We start from the raw sequence: 24275 nt of genomic DNA on the forward strand, positions 1-24275 counted from the left end.
GCCTCTGACTGAGGCTCCTCCCAGCATGAGGCCACTTGTACCAGGCTTCTGCAAAACTCTCCTCTGTTGATGTCCAATGACGGATGCATCAGCAATTAGCCACTTGTTCACAGGTGCAGCAGCAGGCTGGAGGGAAATAAAAGGCTACTTAAACAAAAGTTGCCCTTAGCCCAGATGGGGAGTGGATAGCAGAAGGGGAAGAGTATGAACATGAACATGAGTATGAGCATGAGTGTTCAAGGCTCCAGCCTGGTGGCAGCAAGATCCTGTCCAGGCCAGGCTGGCTAAGCATGGGGACACAGAGGGTGACCACCACCACTCCCTGTCTTCCCAGAGCTCTGGGAATACTGCTGCTTTCCTCTTCTGGCCCCTGCCCACCAGGCTGTTTCTTAATGAATAAACAGAATGATTCAAACCAGTCACAATTTATAGATATTTACTTTTTATATTTTGACACGTGATTTTATAAAGCTTCTAGCTGTATAGAATCATAGAAAATTAGGGTTGGAAGGGACATCTAGTTCAGCCCCCTGCTCAAAGCAGGACCAACCCCAACTAGACTATCTCAGCCAGGACTTTGTCTAGCTGGGTCTCAAAAACCTCCAAGGATGGAGATTCCACCACCTCTTTGGTTAGCCTGTTCCAGTGTTTTACTACCCTCCTAGTGAGAAAGTTTTTCCTTATAGCTAACCTAAATTTCCCTTGCTGCAACTTGAGACCATTGCTGCTTGTTCTGCCATAGACTGCCACCGCTGAGAACAGTCCAGCTCCATCCTCTTTGGAGCCCCACTTCAGGTAGTTGAAGGCTGCTATTAAATCCCTTCCCAGTCTTTTTTTTTCTAGACTAAATAAGCCCCGTTCCCTCAGCCTATCCTCAGAATTCATGTCCTCCAGTTCCCTTACTATATTGTTCCCCTGTGCTGGACACTGCAATTTATCCACATCCTTTAGCCAGTGGAGAGGGAAAGTCAGAAGAGCTGAGGGAAGGTATGAGTTGGAGAACTGATGGAAAACTGAATATGCAAGAAAGGGGTTTGGGCAGGCGGGATGCGCCTACATAGCAGACAATGCCACAAGGTTGCGGCCCAGTCCCCCCCAAACGCAACTATAAATAGTCACCACTCACATACTCACCATGCAACTCACCACTCACTCACTCACCACTGTGGTACATAAGCATCTTTCATCGACATGATAAACTTATACTTACCACAGTCTATAGGACAAGGAGAAGCTGATATTCCCATTATTCCAAGGAAGCTAAGACACCGAACCCGAGATGCCACACCATCTCTGGACAAGATGGTAGGTCATGGGCAGCCAACTTGAGGCACTTTTAGGTTCTATTTCCCTGGAAAGGGGTGTAGGTTCAATTACAGTCTGGGTGAAGGAGGGTGTCCTAACTAATAGCCAAGTGCCTGAAATACTAGGCTGGAGGGGGTGGAGAAAGGCAAGATTCTCCTCTACCAGTGTCATTGGCCAGGGGTTTCTTCATCTAATGTGTCAGGGACTTACACAGTGTTCAGGCACCTTCCCGAGGGAAGCAGAATCACTACTGAGTAAAAGTGGCTGGAGCAGATCCCTTCCAAGCATGCACATGGGTGGGCCCAAGTACCCCTTGAGATTGAGGTGGGGTCCTACCCCTGGGCAAAGCCACCGCCCCCACCAAGATTTGGGAAAAAGGTGAGAAGAGGATGAAGGGCAAAATAAGATCAGCTTGTGGACACATAGTGGCTTGCCCAGGGAGAGAACAGAAAAACTGCATGAAACAGAATCGCATTCCCATGGGTGTGGGACTTGCCAAGCAAGGATCTTATCATAGTAGAGACATAATAGTTTATGGGGTAACACATCTTCCTCTCCTAGGCAATTTTTCAAAGCCATAGCATTCAAAATGGGGAAGGAGGACATAAGGATTCATGAAATTGCCATGTAAATCAATGCAATCTTCTGGTTCAGAGCTACTTCTCTTACACTTGAGTCAAGTATCCACATTTGGTCTGTATCAACAAGGGGTAGAAAGTTATTTTTTAAATGAAAACCAAAGTGCTGGGCAACCACCTGACTTTAGATGATAGGTCACAGGAAGTAGAAGAGCCCTGCAAGTTTACGGGGAGGAGAAAATGGAAAAGCAGTTTATTGGGGTGTAGGCAGCACACAGGCAAAACTCTTTAAATCTGCTATAAGAACAGAGCATCCAATGGCCAGTGACTATCCCCAAGCCTTGGATGTTGGGTTTTGTTCCAAAACCTTCCGCAAGGCCCTGTGTACCTCCTTGTTCCTTAGTGTGTAGATGAGAGGGTTCAGCATGGGGGTGACCAATGTGTAGAAGAGGGAGATAATCTTTCCCTGGCTCCTGGACTGGGGCTGCAGGTAGACATAGATGCCTGTTCCATAAAAAAGTGACACTACAACCAAGTGGGAGGTGCAGGTGTTGAAGGCCTTGCGCCTGCCCTCAGCTGAGTGGATCTTGAGCACAGCAGCACCAATGTAGCCGTAGGAGACCAGGATGAGGCTCACTGGCACCACCAGGACAAACACACTTACCGAGAAGACCTCAGTCTCCATGAAGGATGTGTCCACGCAGGCCAACTTGAATAGGGCGGGCTCCTCACAGAAGAAATGGTCAATACGGTTCTGTCCACAAAGAGGCAGCTGCATAGTCATCACTGTCTGTGCCAGGGAATTGACCATGCCACTGAGCCAGGAGCCCGCAGCCATGAGCAGGCAGAGGGGGCGGCTCATGATGGTCATGTAGCGCAGGGGGTGGCAGACGGCTGCATAGCGGTCATAAGCCATGACCGCCAGCAGCATGCACTCGGTGGATCCCAGGGCAAGGGAGATGAAGAGCTGGACCATGCAGCCGGCCCAAGAGATGGACTTGTGAGTGCCGTGCAAGTTCACCAGCACCTGGGGGCCAACGCTGGCGGTATAGCAGATGTCGAGGAAGGAGAGGTTGCTGAGGAAGAAGTACATGGGAGTGTGGAGATGGGGGTCCAGGCGAGAGACGACGATGATGGTGACATTCCCAAGCAGCGTCACAATGTAACAGATTAAGATGAGCACAAACAGCAGCAGCTCCAGCTGTGGTTGGTCAGACACCCCCAGTAGGATGAATTCCTCTACAGCACTCAGGTTTCCTACCGCCTGTGCTGCTTTGACATCAGTCACCTGTAGGATCAGAGACTATAGGTGAGTAATACCCTGCAGACAGGAGGCTGGTGATAACAAGCATCAGCGTGGTGGCTGTTTTGGATGGGGCAACCATGAATCAGTTCACTTCCCAGAAAGTAGCCGCACACTGAAGGAATGAATTTGGGAAAGTTAAGCAGCTGGCGTTGTCAGCACTGGTAACATTGGAAGGATGACTAGAAATGACTAGGAACAGCTATTAAGGAGGCTGTATGAGAATTAATATAGAATCTATATAGCATTTGTCTAGGAAAGACTTGGTGGTGGGTCGGCATCAGTACACCCTCACACAGGCAATGCATAGGGGCGGCATGGGGTGGCGCATGTTCTCTCTGAGATTGGCCACCACCGACTTCTGCGGTGCTTGCACCTACCCTCTCCTTGCCACCAATGTAGCCAGCAGCATCTACGGGTGGTCTCTGCTTACCACTTCCCACCCCACCTACCATGGTCCCCACTCACCACCATGTTGCCCCCCCAGTCTCAGGAGGCACTAGTCGTTCATGCACCCTCATAATTTAGACCTTATTTTACTCTCAAAATGTACCTTTGCTAATACAGAGTTCACCTATTTGCTGATCAAAATGACCTACAGGATCAGAAATACATTTATGCTATTATAATTGGGTCTCCAATATGGCTTTCACTGGTATAAAATATGAAACAAATATCACAGATACATGCCATATTACCATCTTGGTAAAAGTTCCCAGAGTGGCCCAACCTTCATATTTGGGTATATTAAAAAAATGCACTTAGGGCATTTCAAAAGAACTTAGTCACCACGAATCCCAGAAGGTTTCAGAGCTGAAAGCAAGTGAATTTGGGAGAAGATGGGATCTTGGATTAAGGACAAACCGAGTGATAAATGGAGTATTTTGATTTGGCGTGCACACATCCCAAGTGACGTGGGAGAGATGAGATTCAGTTGGCCCAATGAAACTGGGGTATAGATGGAATAGTGATTTTTCAGTAAAGGTGCCAGAATGGGATCCCAAAGGACACTGGCGGGAGCAAAGAGAAGATGTGGTGCAGGGGATGCATAACAAGTATTTTTGTACTTAGCTAAATCACTAAGTATATTATTGTGCTGTAACTACTCCATCACTTTGTAGGTGTGGTACCTGGGGGATGCAGAGTGTTAATTTTTCAGAGGCCACTTACATATTAGACATGGATTTAGAATGGGCTAAGACAGCCCATTCCATGCACTGGAAGGGACCTCAGGACATGACTGTGAACGGGTCTATCAATCGTCTGGCCGTGTTACTCAAAGGTCCATCCTTTTCATAGCCAATCCCCTCTCTTTCTCAGTCTGCACGCGCCAAGCTCTCCTGCCACGACTTTGACGTTTTCCACGGTTCAGTGGAGTTTTGTACGGCATGTACAAAATTGTCCAGAATTGGGACTGGTGGTCCCTGAGCTAATTGAGGGCTCCTCCACCCCTACACCCTCGCCCGTGCCTCCGGGGAATGTCCTGTCCGCTCTATAAGTCAACGTCCATCTGATCCTACCAGAAGTGTTGGGGAACGACGTCCCAGAGGCTTCTGGTCTTTGTGCGAGGAGTTCCACTCGTCTCCTCCTCCAAGTCCGATCCTACTGCTGGTGCCTCTCCAAGGGAAGGGCCTTGTGCCTCCTTTGTCCTCCCTTAGCTGGGTCGCCGTCTGGGGTCCTTGCAGCTCGGTGGGTCCTAAGGCTCTCCTCCGCCCTTCCCCCGCCGGAACCTGGTGCCCTTGCACCCCCTCGACAGCTGACTCTCCGCCGAACCCCACCTCCTCCGTGGATTGCCCCAGGGGGTTCTTACCGCTGCCCCAGAACGTCCGGGTTCCATGTCGGGTGGCGTGCATCCGCCCCTCCGCTCTCCTGCCGGCAGCCGGCGTCTGTCCCAGCACTTCCGGTCCCGCAGCTCTCCCCCCCCGGGTTTGACTCTGGCCCGTTCTTTAAGCGGGCTGGGCTGTCCAGAACCTCTGGCAGGTGAGTGTTTGCTCCACCCCCTGGCTCTGGGGTAAAGGGGCTTCCCGGGGTCTCCCAGTCCAGGCAACTCCCGGACAGTGACATCTAGTCCTGACCCCTGCCCTAGGCAGGATCATCTCTGAATAAACTATTCCAACTGAGTGGTTGTTTCACCCAGACAATATCCCCCAGTTCAAGTTTTTACTATTCCTCCATCCTCATCTTTCTTCTTACTCCCCTTCTCTCTATTGGTAGCACTGCTAACTTTCACTGTTATGCAAACAAGGTAAGAGAAGGAATCTTACAAACACCCTGGGTAGCTAGAAAACAGTATGGGGGCTTTCGGTGGGGGGGAGGTTTATACATCTAACTACAAAATTACATATATACATAGGAAGGAAAGGAGGAGAGAGAACTAAGTGACAAATCAGGCAGGTAGAAAAATGAATTGGCTACTGTCCATATATTGCATTAAAATAAATATCCTTGATAGCAGCTAGGTAATTCATTCCCTGAATTCCTAGTACATTTTTTGGAGAAGGCAGGGCAAGTAAGAAGAATGGGGGTGCAGGAGGAAGTGCTTCTGAAGTGGTGACAGGGAACAACCCAGGCTGTGATACTGTTTTTCCAACCTAGAAAATGTTTTTTGTTAGTGCTGCTTGATTGGTTTTTTTCCCATTTGACTTCTTGACACTATGGGAACTGACATGGAGGCACATTAAGGATACAAAGGCTGGGGTAACTGTGGTCCAGAAGAGCCATTTTGTGGATAATGCCGGCATACGATTCAAGAGACGTGAACTCTGTTCCCAAAGCTACTGTAGACTCACTGTGGAGTCTTAGGTCAGTCATTTCATGTCTCAGAATCTGTACCCAGGTACAAACTGAGAATAATAATCTTTTTCTTTCTCCTTTCTGCAACTTTCCACTTTCAATTAGGTTAGGTAGAGATGGAAGGTACCTATAGCTCTGTCCATACTCTAACATCCCTGGCACAGTGGGGTCATGATCTCAGGTAGGGAGGGACTGTTTCATACTGGGTATCTGTGCAGCGCTGGACAACGAAACCCCCGATCTTAGCTTGAGCCCCTAAGTACCATCATGATCTCGAGTGAGCTTAAGCCCAGCAAGGATCTGTCTCACAAACAGACTGGGGGAGAGAAGAAAATTGAAGGAAGGGTAGAGGAGAAAGACTCTCAGTCCCGGATCCTCCAACTAGGGTTCATTCACCCACTTGCACTAAGTATTATGGTTCTGCACAGCCACGCCATTAGTGCTGTGGGCTCTGAGTGCAGGATTGGGACCCAGCATCAGTTTCATCCATGTGACCCTGGCCAGTACCAGAACAGACAGTAATGGCCTTTTGGGAAGACATCTTTGATCTAACTGCACATCATCTACCTCACCCCTCAGTCGGGTTATCATAGAAATCATAGAAATTAAGGGCTGGAAGAGACTGGTCCATCTCTCAGCCTCATTCTCACATTAACCCCAGCCAGTCAGTCAGTCTCTCCCTCCATTCATACTACTATTCCCTACCTATATGCTGTACATTTTTAAAAAACATTTATCCCTGTTGCCCAGACTCACCTCCATTTTTCTCTGGTTGCAGTCAACCCACTCTCTCCTGCCTGGGCAGCTTTTGATAGCTCACCATTTGAGGGCAGAGTCTGCTTCTCTGTTCTTGGCTGCAATCTCTGCTTCTCTGTCCCTGGAACCTTTCATCCTTGTTGAATCCTAGGAGGAGTCAGAGGCATGAAAGGCAGCGTCTTGTCCCCCTGCAAAGGGGCAGCAGTGTCTGGGCTGTGCAAAACCAGATCGCTTTGTACCTATTTCTGGGTACCTGGTTTAATGGCATAGAGAAGAGCACAGTAGCTGTGAGCACTGGTCAGTCTGGCAGAGCAGGATTCAGACTGTCATGAAGGGCCCCAGTCCTAGCATTAAGGCTTGATTATGAATGGGGGACCTGGGACCAAACAGACCTTTCTGTCTGTGCACTGCAACCAGGCAGGGATGCTCTAAACCTGTCTCAGCTGAAACAAGCCTCCTAAAATCCCACCAAATTTAATCATGGGAGCTTGGAAATGCCATCCTGGGCAGGACAAAGTGCATGAGAGAGAGGGCTGAATGGCAGGGGCTAGGAAGTAGGGAGTGAATGGTGCACATAAAGCTATAACGAGTGAAAAAGCGGATGCATGCCAGCTAGAGAAAGAGATAAACAAATTGATATTTTAGAGAAAGAAAGACAGAGAAAAGACAGCTTATAGAAAGGGAGGAAACAAGATAATATATGAGAGAGAATAGAATAGAGAGGGAAAATGTGGATAGATGGGTAGAAATGAGATGACGGGAGGGGGAAAATGCAGCAGATCGCTGAACAGAGAGAATAAGAACATTAGAAAAGAGGAGGACAGAGAGATATGTAAATTTACCAACTAAGTATAAGTCAAAGTTATATATGGGAAGGGGGAGAAATAGATCCAAAGGTACAGAAGGGTGCTGGGAGAAAAGAAACGAAACAAATTCGTGATGAGGAGCCAAAGCACAGACAGTTGGAGAGATCAAACAGTGGTCGGAGGAATGTAGAGCTCATCCACCCAATAGGTTGCCGTTCCCGGTCGACTTTGGACCTCCTTTCTCTGTCCTGGACAGAGACTCGCTCAGTTTTGAAACCTCGTGTTTCAAATGGTAGGTGTCTCCTGCTCACAGAGCCAGTATCCCCGATCCCTGACTCTAAAGGCCCCTTGATGGAGGAGGGGAGAAGAGGCGGAGCAGAGTTTTCACTGAAGATTGAGCTTTGAGTTTGTGCAAGGAGTTAGGCATTGACATGGGGAATTTATGGAGCCCTGGGGGTGCTGCATCCCAAATGGACCAGGAAACTTCTCCAATAATGACATCAGGTTGGGACACCACAGAAGCAGCTTTGCAAAGTGACTTCTGACCCCCAGGCTTCACCCATGTCAGGTCCTTATACTCTGTCAGGCATGTGGCCCCTGTTATACCACAGGCTCTCCTTGGTCCCTGAACTCATCTCACAGTTCTCAGGCCTGATCTTGAGTCTGTAAAACCAGTCCAGTTCCTACAACCTATGGAGAACCTGAGCAGTCTGTATCCCTTTAACTGGTGATGGGATGAACTGGGAAAGTTGTCCAACTGCTTTCCTATTCAGAGCTAAGCACTGACATCAATGTCCAGCGGGGCTCCCTGGAAGTGAAAATGTGGAATCAATTCTGGGAAGAGGGTGTGGGACAGCAGGTGGGGCTGAGAGCCCAGGCTCCTAGATCCCTTTACATGGGGTCTGTGGCGGGTGCAGGGACCCCACCTCAGTAAAACAGCAGGGTATTTGTATCCCAACCCTCACACCACGTGAGGCGGACAAGTAGGGGGCGCTCCTGCGTTGAGCCGCCCACCTCCCTGCGCCCGACCACCTTCCAGGCTCCGAATGCCTCCCTAGGGGCGCCTTATGCTTGGCTGACCCCTCTCCCGGAGTACACTCGCTAGTCTGGGGGTAACGTTGCTGCCACCACCCTGAGAAGGGACTGTCTCGGCCCTGTGTCCTCAGGGAAACACAGGCCTAATAGTCCGACGGGTGCTCGACCCAATACAGGCACTTGGGGCACTTCCCCAAGTCAAGGGAGCAAAAAGTAGTCTCCCTTAGTCCGCAGACCTAAGGGGTCTCTTAGGCACAATTTAGACCCACCCCTCAATAAGTCTCCCACACTGGTCACAAAGGAGAACTTTATTGATTACAAGGGGTAGGGTAAACTAGGTACAGGGTTGAGCAATATCTTAGAAATCCTGAAGAGCAAACAGAGTGGCTGAGGTAGCCTTTTGATCATGCATCTGTGTTACTGCCAGCTAAATATCTAATCAGATTGAGTAGCTTACTCACAAGCATCTTCCAGAGTTCTCCAGTTTCCCCTCTGGAGTCTGGGGGTGAGAGAGAGAGCGAGGTCCCGATGGCAAGGCTTCTTTGTCTCCCCTGCTTTGCTGCTGCTTCACCACATGGCTGAAGAGAGAGAGCCTCCTTCCCCCCCCAACCTATATAGCCCCTGTGACCTCAATCAACTGGTCCAGTGGAGGTCAGCCCCAGTTGGCTGTCAGCCAACCAATTTGAAATACATCACCAGCTACCGGGCAGATCCCAGCCCACCAGGTAGATGCCCCTCACCCAGGTGGCCGATGCCAGTCCCGTAGGCAGAGGGAGCAGGTTTCCCCCCTCCCTCAGGACTGCAGCCAGCTCAAGTTACCTAAAGAGACAGGCTGAGGTGTGAATCCTCTGTGCTGGCCCATCTTGATCTCCTTGTCACAGGGCAGAGATGTTGGGGAGAAACCAAGGTGGCTTTCTGCCACAGGGTCTAATGATTAAAGCAGGGAGCATCAGGAAATCAGGACTCTTGGGTACTGTTCATTGCTTGACCAGTCCTTCTGCTCAGTACATTATGTACACTAATATATGGTTAACTGATTTGTGTATGGGTCATTGTGCATGCACTTCTCTACCAACTCAGCTCCCTTTCAGGCCAGTCTGGGAGCCATGAAGACTGCCCATGTGTATGTGAGACCTGTAAACTCCCCTCCAATAGAGATAAGAGAGCCCAGGAAAGTGTGCCTAGGTTGGAATTAAGCTGAGATCATTTCCACTGGGCTTCAGTAAGCTTTTCCTTCTGCAGGAAGTTTAGTCTGGAGCCCAAAACATTGGACTGGGAGGTGAAAATCACAGGTGCTGCCCCTGACTCTGCTTCACCCCTTCCTTGAGGAAGTTATTTCCTCTGTCTGGGCCTCCTCTTCCCTCTCTGCACAATGGATCTGATGGGACTTGCCCACCAGTGGGAGCTTCTGTAACAACCTGAATGATAACCATAGGCCTACACAAAGGAGGAGTAGAGCTGGGATACTAGGCTAGAATATCATGCAACACACTGAGCTGTAAAGAGACACACTTTGAAGAGGGTGGCTTCTGTCTAGCCATCAAGGCATAAGCCTCTTGAGTGGTGGGCGAACTGGCCGTGGTGCAGAGTGTGGCGCTGTGGGATTCAGGGCTCTGGACTGGCTGGGCAATGATGTGTTATTGAAGCTTGTTGGGATCTAGACCAGGGGTGGGCAAAAGATGGCTCATGGAGGGACTTTGTCCAGCCCATGGTGGTTCCCACCTGAGCTAGGTAGCATCCAGCCTGTGGTGTGTCCCACCATCCCTGGGCATGCAGCAGGGCTGGGGAGGCTCTCTGACCATACTCCATTTCCTGGCAGCCCCAGTGGTGGTGGCTTCTTCTGGCTGCCACTTCCTTTGGCCCAGCACAATGACATATACCCAGAATGAAGCTGGAGATAGGCCTGCTGAGCGTCTCTGGGTTAGGGTCAGAGGGGAGAGCAACAAGGGTGATGTGATGGTGGGGGCCTGCTATAGACCACCAGACCAGGAGGAAGTGGTGGATGAGGCTTTCTACAAACAGCTAGGGGGAGTTTCTGGACCACAGACCATGGTTCTCATGGGGGACTTCAATCATCCTGACGTCTGCTGGGAGGCCAATACAGCAGTGCGCAGGCAATCCAGGAAGTTTTTGGAGAATATTGGGGGCAACTTCCTGGTGCAAGTGCGCGGGTGGCCAACTAGGGGCCATGCTCTTCTTGACCTGCTGCTCACAAACAGGGAAGAATTGGTGGGGGATATAGTAGCGGATGGCAACTTGAGCAGCAGTGACCATGAGATGATTGAGATCAGGATCCTGAGAAAAGAAAGGATGGAGAGCAGTAGAGTAAGGACCCAGGACTTCAGAAAAGCAGACTTTGACTCACTCAGGGAACTCATGGGCAGAATCCCCTGGGAAGCCAAGCTATGGGGAGAGGTGGCTGTACTTCAAAGAAGCCTTACTGAGAGTGCAGGAACAAACCATGCCAATGCGCAGGAAGACTAGCAAGTATGGCGGTAGACCAGCTTGGCTTAGCAGGGAACTCTCCAGTAAAATAAATCACAAAAAGAAAGCTTACAAGAAGAGGAAGCTTGGACAAATAACTAGGGAAGAATATAAGAGCATTGCTTGGGCATGCAGAGATAAAGCCAGGAAGGCCAAAGCACATTTGGAGTTGCAGCTAGCAAGGGATGTGCAGGGTAACAAGAAGGGTTTCTACAAGTAGGCTGGTAGCAAGAGCAGGATATGGGAAAGTGTGGGTGCCTTACTGACTGGGGGAGGCAACCTTGTGACAGAGGATGCAGAAGAGGCTGAAGTTCTCAGTGCCTTTTTTGCCTCAGTCTTCACAGGTTAGGTCAGCTCCCAGACTACTGCACTGGGCAGCACGGTTTGGGAAGGAGGTGAGCAGCCCTCAGTGCTGAAAGAGCAGGTTAGGGGCTACTTAGAAAAGCTGGACATGTACAAGTGCATGGGGCCGGATGCGATGCTCCCAAGGGTGCTGAGGGAGTTGGCTGATGTGCCCTTGGATGCTGTGCCACAGCATTGTCGTGGGCAAGCTAAGGAAGCGGGCTGGATGAATGGACTGTAAGGTGGATAGAAAACTGGCTGGAGCATTGAGCTCAGAGAGTTGTAATCAATGGCTCAGTGTCTAGTTAGCAGCCGCTATCAAGTGGAGTGCACCTGGGGGTGGTCCTAGGGCCAGTTTTGTTCAATGTCTTCATCAAAGACATGGAAGATGGCATAGAGTGCGCCCTCAGCAAGTTTACAGATGACAGCAAGCTGGGGGGAGTAGCAGATCTGCTGTAGGATAGGGCCAAGTTTCAGAGTGCCTTAGAGAAATTGGAGGATGGAGCCAAAAGGAATCTCCTGAGGTTCAAATGTTGGCACGAGATTTAGGACCCAAGAGCCTTGTTCTGGAGGTGGAGGGGGACCCACCCTTAGACCAACCACCCCCTTTCCATTTGATAATGGAGCAAGGAGCAATGGCCACAAACTGACAGAGAGCAGATTTAGGCTAGATCTCAGGAAAAACTTCGGTAAAGGTGGCCAAAATTTGGAATTGGCTTCCAAGGGAGGTGGCGCTCTCCCCTACCTTGGGTCTTTAAGAGAAGCCTGGATAGGCATCTGACTGGGGTCATCTGACCCCAGCACTGTTTCTTGTGTAGGCAAGGGGTCAGACTCAATGATCTGTTGAGGTCCCTTCTGACCCTAGCATCGATGAATCTATGAAGAATAGGCAAATTTATTGATACCCAGCGATAACAGAAATGAAACAATACAAACAATCAAACAATTCTATATAGCTACAAAATCCCAGGAAGTATGGTACATGCCCCCAGTTTCTCGGACTATGTGTGTATCCATTGGCCTTGTTGTGTAGACGGCCTGTCTGCTTTGAAGGCTGTGGGAGACTGTGTGTGTGTGAGCCAGACTTTTTCAAAAACAATTAACCCCTGCTGCCCATCCTGAATCATTCTCATGCACGTGTGTGTAAAATCACTGGAATCACCGGGAATGTTCATGAGAGTTGTGGGGAGGACCCCACCAGTCATCCCAGGAAAAGTATGACAGCATTTGTGGTCAGGGGCTTCAATGGGCTGGACACTGTGATGAACCCATAACCACTGTTCAAATCTCACCCATACACCCTCTGATTCAGTCTCTTGCCTTGGCATTCCCTAGCCTGGCAACTGGAGTGAGTCATGCAACTGAGCGGTGGGTGGCTGCCTGTCTGTGTGTGCATGGCATGTGTCTGTGTGTCTGCCCCTCACTCCCAAACCACATTCGCACCCGCCCACCCGCCCTGCTGCTGCCCCTCGCTCCTGACTTACAGTAAGTACCTGCATCCTGCCAGCGTGTGCAGGGACCACTTCGCCCTAACCCCACACACATCCCCACAGCCCCCCACACCTTCACATATAACCCTCCCAACAAAAATACATATACACATTTCAAAAATAGCATCTCATGATTTACATTCCAAATCTTTTCGCGGGGTTTCTTAAAGAGTCTTCCATCTATAGAATCCTCTTTAAAATCCTATTAAATGTAACCTTTCACTTCTTTCCTGAGAATTAGCACAGGGTTTGAAATCCTTCTTAAAATTGGTCACATGCCAGTCACAGTGCAAAGCTGACATCTGGAGGAGGCCAGACTGAGACAAATCCTATTTTGTCTCAGCTGCTTCACAACTTTTGGGGGAAAACATGGAAAGAAGACAAAGGGCAAAATAAGATCAACCAATGGATATATTAAGAAAAAGTGGAAAGGCAATTTAGTGGGGTGCAGGTAGGACATAGGCAAAATTCTTTAAAGGCAGTGTAAGAACAGAGGGTCAAATGGCCAATGACTAGCCCAAAGGCTTGGATGTTGGGTTTCGTCCCAAAACCTTCCACAAGGCCCTGTGTACTTCCTTGTTCCTCAGTGTGTAGATGAGAGGGTTCAGCATGGGGGTGACCAATGTGTAGAAGAGGGAGATAATCTTTACCTCGCTCCTGACTGGGGCTGCAGGTAGACATAGATGCCTGTCCCATAAAAAAGGAAAACCACAGCCAGGTGGGAGGTGCAGGTGCTGAAGGCCTTGCGCCTGCCCTCAGCCGAGCGGATCCTCAGCACAGCAGCGCTGATGTAGCTGTAGGAGACCAGGATGAGACTCACAGGCACCACCAGGACAAACACGCTTACCGAGAAGACCTCAGTCTCAATGAAAGACGTGTCAACACAGGCCAGCTTGAATAGGGCTGGCTGCTCACAGAAGAAATGGTCAATGTGGTTCTGCCCACACAGAGGCAGCTGCATAGTCATCACCGTCTGTGCCAGGGAATTGACTATGCCACTGAGCCAGGAGCCCGCAGCCATGAGCAGGCAGAGGGGGCGGCTCATGATGGTCATGTAGCGCAGGGGGTGGCAGACGGCTGCATAGCGGTCATAAGCCATGACTGCCAGCAGCATGCACTCGGTGGATCCCAGGGCAAGAGCAATGAAGAGCTGGACCATGCAGCCAGCCTGGGAGATGGACTTGCGGGTGCTAAGCAAAGTTCCCAGGAGCAGGGGACTTAGGCTAGTGGTATAGCAGAGGTCCAGGAAGGAGAGGTTGCTGAGGAAGAAGTACATGGGTGTGTGGAGACGTGGGTCCAGCTGGGAGACAACAATGATGGTGACATTCCCAAGCAGCGCCACGATGTAGCAGATTAGGATGAGTGAAAACAGCAGCAGCTCCAACTGTGGTTGATCCGACACTCCCAGCAGGATGAATTCATCCACAGCACTCTGGTTTCCCTCGCCCCGTGCTGCTTTGCCATAGGTCACCTATAGGAACAGAGAGAGTAAGGGGAGAATTACCTTGCAGACAGGGTTTGGTGATAACGGTTGTGTGAGTGTGCCTTGCAGTGGGTGTTTTGGATGGGGCAACTACAAATCAATTCATCGCCCAGAGATTAGATACACAGTGAATAAGTGGTTCTGGGAAAAGCTGGAGGGCTGGGTTGTGAGCACTGGTAGCACTGGACGGATGACGGGAAATTGGGAACAGGTATGAAGCAAGTTGTATGAGAATTAAATCTATTTCTTCGTAAAGGATAGGCCTTGCATAGGAAAGACTTGGTGGTAGATCAGTATCAGTGCACACTCCTAATATACACCTTACTTTACTCTCAAAATGTACTTCTTCCAACATAAAGCAGGCCTACTTATTGGCCAATAGGAGATTCCACACGAGCCCAAGTACATTCAGGGGGTCTACAATATGCCTTTCACCGGCATAAAAATGAAATAAAAGCATCACAGGCATATGTCACGCTACCACATTGTTTAAGGTTCGAAGTCAGGTTCAGCTTTAATGTTTGAGCATATTCAAAAATGCAAAAAAAAATCCTTAATCAATGCAAATTCATGAAGATTGCAGAGCTGAGGGCTATGGGATTTTTCAAAGGTAAGACAAGTGAATTTGGGTAAAGATAGGTATGATAGACTGAGAGCTAACTGAGTGATTAGTGGGATCCATTATGTGGATTTTGATTTGGCACACACACATCCCAGGTGATGTAGCAGAGATGAAATTCTGTGGCCCGGTGAAATTGGGGAATGCATGAAATCCTGAGTTTTGAGTAGAAGTGGCAGAATGGGATCCCAAGCAGCATCAGTGGAATCAAAAACAAGAAGTATTGCAGGTGTATAATTACCTATTACAAATATAGATGTTTATAGTTATATATAACTATAATTATATATAACATGATTATCTATTAAATTATGCAGGGGTATAATTGTGCTATAACTACGCCATCACTTAGAAGCCATGGTACATGGGGAATGGAGGGTGTTAAGTTTTTCAGAGGCCACTTCACTATTAAACATGGATTTAGAGTGGGCTGAGACACAATCATAGAAAAGTGGGGCTGGAGCAGACCTCAGGGGGTGATATCCAGTCAATCCCCTGCTCAAGGTAAGATCACCCTTGACTAAAGCATCCCATTCTAGCCCAGACAATTGGCCCCTTCAAGATATTTACTTTTCCGCCCGCCTCACCTTCCTTCTCATTCCCCTTTTCCCCATTCTGTCTGATAGCACGGCTAACTCTATCTCTGCTATTCAAAGAAGCTAAGAGAAGGAAGGAAGGAAGAGAAAAGTGTAAGTGACAAATAGGTTGCTAAAAAGATAAAGTGAGCGTTATCCAAATGCTGCATTACAATCCAAACCTCTGACGCCAGTTATTAAATGCATTTCCTGGATCACTGGTAAATCTTCTGAAGAAGCCATAGCACATAGGGCTGAAGGGGATGTGGTATCAGAGGAGTTACAGGGAACAACCCCAAATATGATCCTGTTCTTGCAAACTAAAAAGTGCTCTTTCCTATTGCAGTTTGCCTGATTTTTCTTATTTAATGTCCTGATGTTGCAGGAACTGAGATGTGAACTCTGTTCCCCGACCTGCTGCAGACTCGCTGTGAAGTTTTAAGTCAGTCCCTTCTGGTCCCTGAATCTGACTCTATTACCCACCTACATCCTGAGAATAGTAATTTTTTCTTTCTCCTTTATGCAACTTTCCTCTTTCTATCAGGTTAGGGAGAGATGTGAGGGACCTATAACTCTCTGCATGCTTTCCTGTGCAGCACCTGGCACAGTGGAGTTATGATCTCACTTGGAGCAGGGACTGTTTCATACTGCATGTTTGTACAGGGCTGGAAAATTGAACCCCTAATATTAGCTTCAGCTTCGAAGTACCACCCTGATCTCAATTCAGCTTAACCGCACAAAGGATCTGTCCCACAAACACACTGCGGGGAAAATTGGAAGGAACAACAGAGGAGAAAAACTGTCTAACATCCCAGCTTCAAGTCCTCCAGGTAGGATTCATGCACCCACCTGCACTAGTGTTAAGGCTCTGCAAGGCCACCCCACCAGAGCCGTGGGCTCTGAGTGCAGGGATCGGGATCACAGAATTGGTCCCATCCATGTGGCCCTGGCCAGTACCAGCACAGGCAGTAATGCCTTTTTCAGGAGACATCTCTGATCTAACTGCCCTTCTTCCGCCACTCACCCTTCATCAGGCTGTCAGTCCATCTCTCAGCCTCATTCCCAAAATATAAACCCAAGTCAGGCAGCTCCTTCCTCCATTCATGCTGCTATTTCCCCTCGCCACCCCCCCATCTCTGTATCCTGCACACCATTTTAAATGCTTTCCTCTGTTATCCAGGCTCACCTTCATTTTCTCCTGGTTCCAGTCAGCCCAATCTCTCCTGTGCCGGCAGCTTCCAATAGCTCATAGTTTGGGGGCAGAGCCTGCACCCATAATCTCTGCTTCTCTGTTCTTGGATCCTTTCATCTTTGTAGGGTCCTGGGAAGAGTCAGCCCCATGGCTGAAAGGGCATAAAGCCATTAAAGGCAAGAGGGCACTTGCTGTTCTGTACCGTTTATAATGGCACAAAGGTCTGGGCTGTGGAAAATCACGTTGTTCTGCATATATTACTAGGGACCTGGTTTGTTGGAACAGAGGGGATACAGCAGCTGTGAGCACTGGCCAGACAGGCAGAGCTAGGTTCAGACCACCATGAAGGTCTCCAGACCCAGTACTAAGGTCTGGTTCTGAATGTGGGACCTGGGACCAGAACTGTGCATTGCAGCCACGCAGGGATGCTCTAAATCTGTCTGAGCTGGAACAGCCTCCGAAGATCCTTCTACCGTTGATGATGGGAGCATTGGAAATGCCAGCCTGGACAGGACAAATTCTGTGAGACAGGGATGGGTGGAAAGTGCCAGAAAGTAGGGACAGAAAGGTGCAAATAAAGATATAGGTGATAAGCCAGTGCATGTATGGCAGTTACAGAGCCAGAAAGAAAGGGATGGATGTTTTAGAGAGAGAAGGGGGTAGAGAGGAGAGTTTACTCAAAGAGAGGGAAAAAGAGATGTGATATCAATAAGAAGAGAGCAGAGATTGAGAATGGTGGAGAGGGAGGTGGAAAAGGAGTTGAAGGAAGAGGGAAAGAAATAAAGGAGGTGGCTGAATGGAAAGAAGAAGTCAGAACAGAGTACGATAGAAGGATACAGAAGTCTGCTGGTTAAGCTGAGAATGTATTTGGGAAGGGAGACAAATGGAGAGATAGAAAGACACAGGAGTGGAGACAGTGGGAAGGAAAAAATCAGATTCTGGACGAGGAGACGTAGAAATGCAGAAAGTTGGAAAGCTCCAAGAAAAGACATTGAGCTCGTCCGTCCAAAAAGCTGTAGTCTGTGGTGCACCTCAGTCCGAATTTTTCTCTCTCCCAGAAAGAGACCAGTTCAGCGTTGAAGGCTCCTGTCTCTGATGGTGGCAGTCCCCTTCCCAAAAAGCCCATGCTATTTGCTATTTCCCCCGCCCACCCCAACTCTAACGGCCCATGGTTGGTGGAGGGGGAAAGAGGTGGAGCTGAGTGTTCACTGAAGATTTTGCTTTGGCTTTGTGCTTCTGCAAGGGGTTGGGTGATGTCCAGGGGCATTTTTGGAGAGCTGGGGATGCTGCATCCCAGCTAGATCAGGAAACTCTGCCAACAATGCCATCAGGTTGGGACACCGCAGACAGCTTTGGAAAGTGACTTCTGAACCCCAGGCCTCTCCCACATCAGGCCTTTCCACACTGCCGGGCAAGTGGTCCCTGCTGCCGCAAACTCCCCTCGGTCCCTGAACTCATCTCCCATGTCTCAGGCCTGACCTTGAGCTTGTAAAACCAGTCCAGGCCCTATGACCTATGGGGAGCCCAAGCAGGCAGTATCCCTTCAACTGCTTTTGTGCCCAGTTCAGAAACGAACCAAAGTAAATGCAGAGGGAACTGAGCTGTGTGCCATTTCAAGGTAAAAGAGAGGAGGAAGGACTGGAGATGTGAATGGGAATGTAGAATTGCCCTAGTGGATGTGGCCAATGTCCTTCTTGTCCTGTGTGCAGCAGAGGCCACCCCCAGCTTCAGAGTGACACACCTGGCAGACAGGTGTGGCACGTTCTGCTTTTAGGAGGAGTTTTGTACTTATCCCCAGGAGTCAGTAGTTCATATATGAATTAGGGAATGCTGCTGCACACAAATCAGCAATTTCATGCTTGCCCGTGTGGCTTTCCTTCATTCAACCAAACCGTGACCCAGTGTCACATTTTTGGAGGAAACTGGAGATATTGCCTCACTCATCCCACTGTTGACCCAGTGTCACCCTCCCAAAGTAAGTCGGGGAAATTCTCTTCTCCCTTGAAGGAGAGCGACCCCACTGAAGTGGCAGGGGTAGAGTCCTCCCTCACGTTCACTGGTGGCAACCAAGGGTGAGCACAGTGACTCCTCCATGGGTAAGCAGGGAGCAGCAGGGGATCTGAGGGCTGAGGACACAGGGAATGGATGCAGGGACAGGGCAGGAAGAAACAAGGAGTCAGAAGGGATTTTTGTGAGCTGGAGGACAGGGGTGTGGTGAGGCCTATGGAAGCTGTCCCCCAGGTTTGACTTGGGACTGGGGGAGATGGGTTCAGTTCCCTACTGTTACCAGAGATGGATTAACCCTTTAGTGGGCCCTAGGCAAACAAACTCATAGGTCCCGGGCTGGTTGGGTCCCTGCTCCCCACCCAGCACTGCCACCCGTGGAGAGTGGGGCTCAGAGCCACTGCTAGAAAGCAGCCACTGCAGTGGTGAGGAAGGCAGAGGGAATGGGAAGGGAAGGGATGGGAGACAGATGGGGACTTTTGCACTGCTATCACACAGGGAAGGACTCCCCCCCACAAACACACACACACACAAAGCTCAGGGCCCTATGTATGTGCTCAGTTTGCCTATGTGGTAATGCCACCCTGTCAGTGCCAGATTCCCATGGTGACTTTGGTCCTGTGTCTATCCAGCTCCAAGCTGACCTCTTGTCGGCAGAGCAGGGGCATTTCCATGGCTGAAGTTGGTGTGTGTGTGGTGCTTGTGCCCTTCTACATGACTTGTTAGATCCTGATCTCCCTTGGCACGCTCACAAGGGTTCAGCTCCAGCCACTTATGCACATTAGTGATCCTGCTCCTTCAGGAAGGTCTTTGAACTCTGTGAGAGGCCCTGAAATGGTAGTCAGAAAAGCCCGCAGCTCATGAGTGTTTGTCGTGGGAGGTTGGGACTACTTCCACATGTGCTTCATCAGCACCCCAGGTCCCCTGGAGGGTTGGAAGGCTTATGGAGAAGAGGAAATTTGGCCATGTGGTGAATGGGCCATGAAGCATCTGGAAGGAAGAAAGGGTCATGGGAATGGGGATGCAGAGTCCCGCTTCTGGCTTGGAGCTACTGTCTGGGACAGATGCTCTACACATCTGCATGCAGGAAAGGGGGTCCTAGGCAGGGAGTTGTGGTATGGCTCCCTTACTTGGGATGTCATCAACAGCATGGAAACACCCTGTCCAGATCAGTTCCACTGAATGAGTGGCTCTGAGTGAGGTGGCCTGCTCTGGTCAGCTCAACAGCCATTCTGGCTTCACCCTGTCAACATATATAAGCGGCTGAACTCTACACGAAACATGACTCTTCTTTGAGCCTTACCCTAACCTCAGACCTGATTGCTTTCTAAGTGTCCTCTGCAGTTCTCCACCAGATCCTTAAGCACCCCGAAGGGAGAAGGGCAGGAACTCAGATTCCCAGAGATGCAAGGTTCCTTAATCTCCACTTTCATAGTGGTGGTGGGGAGCAGTAGAAAGTCTCTATACGGCAGCTCCTGTGGTCAGAGAGGACCATGGGCTCCTTCCTAAGTGAAGAGCCGCCAACAGGGTTCCTGAGCGGGGCGAAGAGCGGCTCAGACCCAGTGGAGGCAGGGACCACGCTCAAGACACTGCTCACAGCAAAAGCCAGGGACAGGGGCAGCCTGAAATAGTCTCAGGACTTTTACAGTAGATGCAATGCTGAGAGTGCTCTTCCCAAAAGTGCCACTAACCCACAACAGCACCACGTGGCAACAGCAGCCTTACAACTGATGCTCAAATTGCTGTCGAGGTGGGGGGTCTGAGGTTATGCTCCTGAATCAGTGGTTACGGCATGTCCCATCATGCTGCTTAGGTCCTGTGGCATGTGCTTTCCTACGAACCCTCTGTCTTGCACTGAACCCATCGTCACTGCATTCTTCTTTTGGCCTCGCTGTTTTTGTTCACTACTCCTTGAAAACCAGCTGCAGGCCAACTGAAATGGGGGCAGTTGTTTCTCCTGTCAGGGGACTGAGAACCGAGAGGGGGAAGCTAAGCCATAGCTTGCACCTGTTGTAAGTGGCACTGCAGACACGGTCAATGCTGCGCGTCCTTAAACTGGCTCTTTTCTTAGCACCCCACATTGGAGCCGCTATCATGCTTAACACTGCCACCGGGTGCAGCAGTATGCGTGACACTGAGTAGGTCCACCTCTTGTGCAGCACTCAGGAGACGCAGTTGTTCTATGGAAAGTGAAGGCCTCTCAGTTCCTCTCTCCAGCCTCTCACCCTTTGGCCATCTACCTTCCGATCCTGTACAAGCAGATGCTCACACAAAGGTGCTCTTCTCATGAAAAGTCACAGTGAGAACTAGGGCAATGTGGTCCTATGAAGCAACAAACAGTCTGGAGTGGGCTTTGGGGGGACTCTGAGGTTCAGTCAGTTCAGTGAAGTGAACCTGAGGTTAAGCCAGTTCAGGGTCAGCAACAGCCCAATTAATAACTTGCACACCTAGCTGGATGTCTCCAGGAGACTTGCCCGGTGGGGGCACAACAAGATGGCAGTCGAATGGAGGGAGAAGTCCAAGAGTATGAGAGCTGCTTCCAGACATGCAGGAGCAAAAGCTTATCAGACTGCCACACTTGTGCGTATCATTATCAGTACGTGCAGCCATTTATGGAGGTACTTGAATGCCAAACAATAGACTAGAGCAGGGGTGTCCAACCTTTTTGAATGTGGGGCAAACTTTTTGTCACCCAGTGGGACAGCAAGCCATATTCAAGGACCTCACAGGAAGTGGTATCACATCAGGAAGTGATGTCACATGACCTTTGACACCAATGAAGCTACCGGAAGTGACAAGGAAATGTGTATGGAAATGTGCCTAGGGAAGTTGTGGTTTTCATAAAGTATGTATGTTTGGTATGGCTTAAGAATAGGACATCATTTTTCTGTGTAGGGGGTTGGACTAGATTAGGGCTGCCCAGCTGACTACCTGCAGGCCACATGTGGCCCACAAGGGGCCAGGACGTCGACCACAGTCGACATGGGGTCTGCAAGCAATGAACATATAGGGCATGGGCCTGGAGAGGCACCTCTCCCAGTGCTGTGCAAGGGAGAAAGGCCTGTGGGGTGGGGAGAAGAGGTCCATGTCCTGCTAACTTGATCATGGTCATTGTGGTTAATTAAATAGAAATTGTAGGCATATACTGCAGAGACGTGGAAGAGATCTCAAGGATAAGCTAGTCCAGGGCTGTTCAGATCTGGTGAGGCCGGCAGAGGTGTTATATAGACATGTCTTGAACAAAACTTGTTTTAAATCCCATGGATCTTAACTGTGAAGGTGCCAGCTTTGCCTCAGAACTGCAAGTCGGGGCAATGTGTCCAAGCACCCTTTATGTACCTAGCAATGGTGATAGGCATCGGCTGGCCCAATTCGGCCCCCATTGTCCATTCAGATAGCTCAGTGAAGTCCCATAATGTCCCAATGAGGATCACAGCCAAGTGTCTGTGACTGGCTGGCCAAACTGTCCCTAGCCTCACTGTTCCTGCAAATCAAGGGCAGTGTGTCCTTGACTGCCAGAACCCCAATTTTTTTTGTAAGGTACTAGAGAATTATATCTTGGGAGAGGGGGTGCAGAGCTCCTTCTAACAGGGGGAGATGAGGGTCCAGGGGGCTACAATGCTTATCCAGGACTAAAAATGCAGCATGTTTGCTAAGGAAGGCCCATTGCAAAACTGGGTGGGTCCAAGTATGGAGGGACATTTGTTGAGAGAGAACTTGATGGCTGTGAGGCCTTGATGCTTGCCTTAGTTCTTGAGAGGTGTTAATGGTAGCTATGGAAACATAGCACTGTCCCTCACACACCCATTTCAAACCTTGGTTTGTGTGGAGGAAGGCTCTTTACTCAGGAGATACTGTTTTCAAACCAGGGTTCTTGCAGGGCAAGTTGGTTTTGTTTTTTTCTGGGGAGAGGATGCTTACAAACCAGGGTTCTTGCAGGCCAGGGCTCTTTTCTGGCGAGACATGCTTCCTTCAGACCTGGGCTAGTGCGGGGCAAGGCTTTCTTTCAAAACAGGGTTCTAGCAGAGCAGCACTGTTTCCTGGGGAGGTGCTTCTTTCAAGGGACAATAACCTGAGAATGAGTGGTCACATCCAGGAACTATCTGCCCTCTTCTGGGGAGATACTTCTTGGGTGTGCCTATTCATTGAACTGGAAAAAGCTAGTATTGTGCACTCTGGGCACATGAACAGGTTCCAGGGGTCATCCTAAACTCCATATTTGAGTTTGAAGTGGAAAGGCAGTACGTCATCTTCCCCGCACCCACCCACCAAAGTCAAGAGCAAAGGCTCTGCTGACCCAAGGTCCAGCACACAGACACCTGACTGGGGCAATCATTGACATGAGGATAGGAGGTCACTTGCGATTAATTGTATTCAGCTCACATTACTATTCATAGTCCCTCACCCCCCCACCTTGCTATGAACCTTGGTGGTGGGGCTGTGTACTGAGAAGCAGATGTGCTATGTACGTGAAAACAACCCAGCTTCATGCAATCCAGATGCCATGAGTGAGGAGAACCAAATGGAGATTCCAGATGAAATGCATGAAGACGTGGATATGGAGAAGGTGATGAAATGAGTGCGGAGGCCAAAAAGGGGAAACTCGAGAAATGGGTGAGGAGGAGGAACTGTTGTTAAGCATCCTGCTGCTGGCCTTGAACTTTGTGCATGAAGTAGAGGTGCAGCTAATGATGGCAGCGTATGGTATGTTCCTTCTTGCAAGCGCTTGCAATGAGATGCCTGCACATAGATGTATCTCATGAAAGAAAGGCACTTGAATGGGACAGCTGAGAGGCAGGTGCTGAAGTGGACACTAACAAAGCTCTGTGGATCAGCCTCAGGAGCAGGAACCACACCATCTGGGCCCACGTGAGCAGCTTGGACTGGTGGAAGCAAATTGTACTCACCATTTTGAACAATCTGCAGTGGCTTGAGACTTTGTGAATGACCAGGGAGACATTCAATCACATTGTCTCAAAGCTGGGGCCAAAAATTGTGAGGCAGGAAACTGTCATGTGTTGGGCCACCATGCTGGACAAGGGGATGGCCATGTGCATCATAAAACTGGCTACCCCCACCAGCCTCTGCTACATCACAAACCAGTTCAGTGTGGTTCCTTGCATGGCCAGGCTGACGACCTGTGAGGTATGCCAGCTGCTGCACAACATCATGGTGAACAACTTTATCTCCCTTGGCAACCCCCAGGAAGTTAGTGATGGCTTCTATTCCATGGGGTTTCCCAACTGCTTGGGGGCTTCAGACAGCACACACACCCCTGTGCAAGCCCCCTTGGGGGGTGGAGGGAGCGGGGCAATCGTTTACAAACAGGAAGGGATTTGCCTAGGTGATCCTGCAAGCTGTGGTGGTGTTGAGGAGTTCGTGACCCCTTGCGGAGCTGTTCCCAAAGACACAGGGTCGCTGTCTGTCTCAAAATTTATTCAGCATGCTGGGCACCCTGAGCAAGCTCAGAGGCCCCGAATAAACCTGTTAGAGGCATTTTATAGTTTACA

General features: G+C 49.7%; 1 protein-coding gene and 1 pseudogene across 1 annotated transcript; both read right to left on the reverse strand.

The window, feature by feature from the left end:
* Positions 1–2211: 2211 nt before the first annotated feature.
* LOC149852789 (olfactory receptor 2B8-like) lies at positions 2212–3660 on the reverse strand. The gene is made up of 2 exons (XM_090028420.1): positions 3655–3660; positions 2212–3171 (listed from the first exon to the last, which is right to left on the reverse strand). Exons 1-2 carry the CDS (start codon positions 3658–3660, stop codon positions 2212–2214), a joined length of 966 nt encoding a protein of 321 aa, XP_089884546.1.
* Positions 3661–13404: 9744 nt separating this feature from the next.
* Positions 13405–16761, reverse strand: LOC149852790 (olfactory receptor 2B8-like; annotated as a pseudogene).
* Between the last annotated feature and the right edge of the window lie 7514 nt (positions 16762–24275).

Source organism: Crocodylus siamensis, chromosome 15, assembly GCF_052110815.1.
Source record: "Crocodylus siamensis isolate JL-2025a chromosome 15, ASM5211081v1, whole genome shotgun sequence".
In the NCBI taxonomy this organism is placed as follows: Eukaryota; Metazoa; Chordata; order Crocodylia; family Crocodylidae; genus Crocodylus; species Crocodylus siamensis.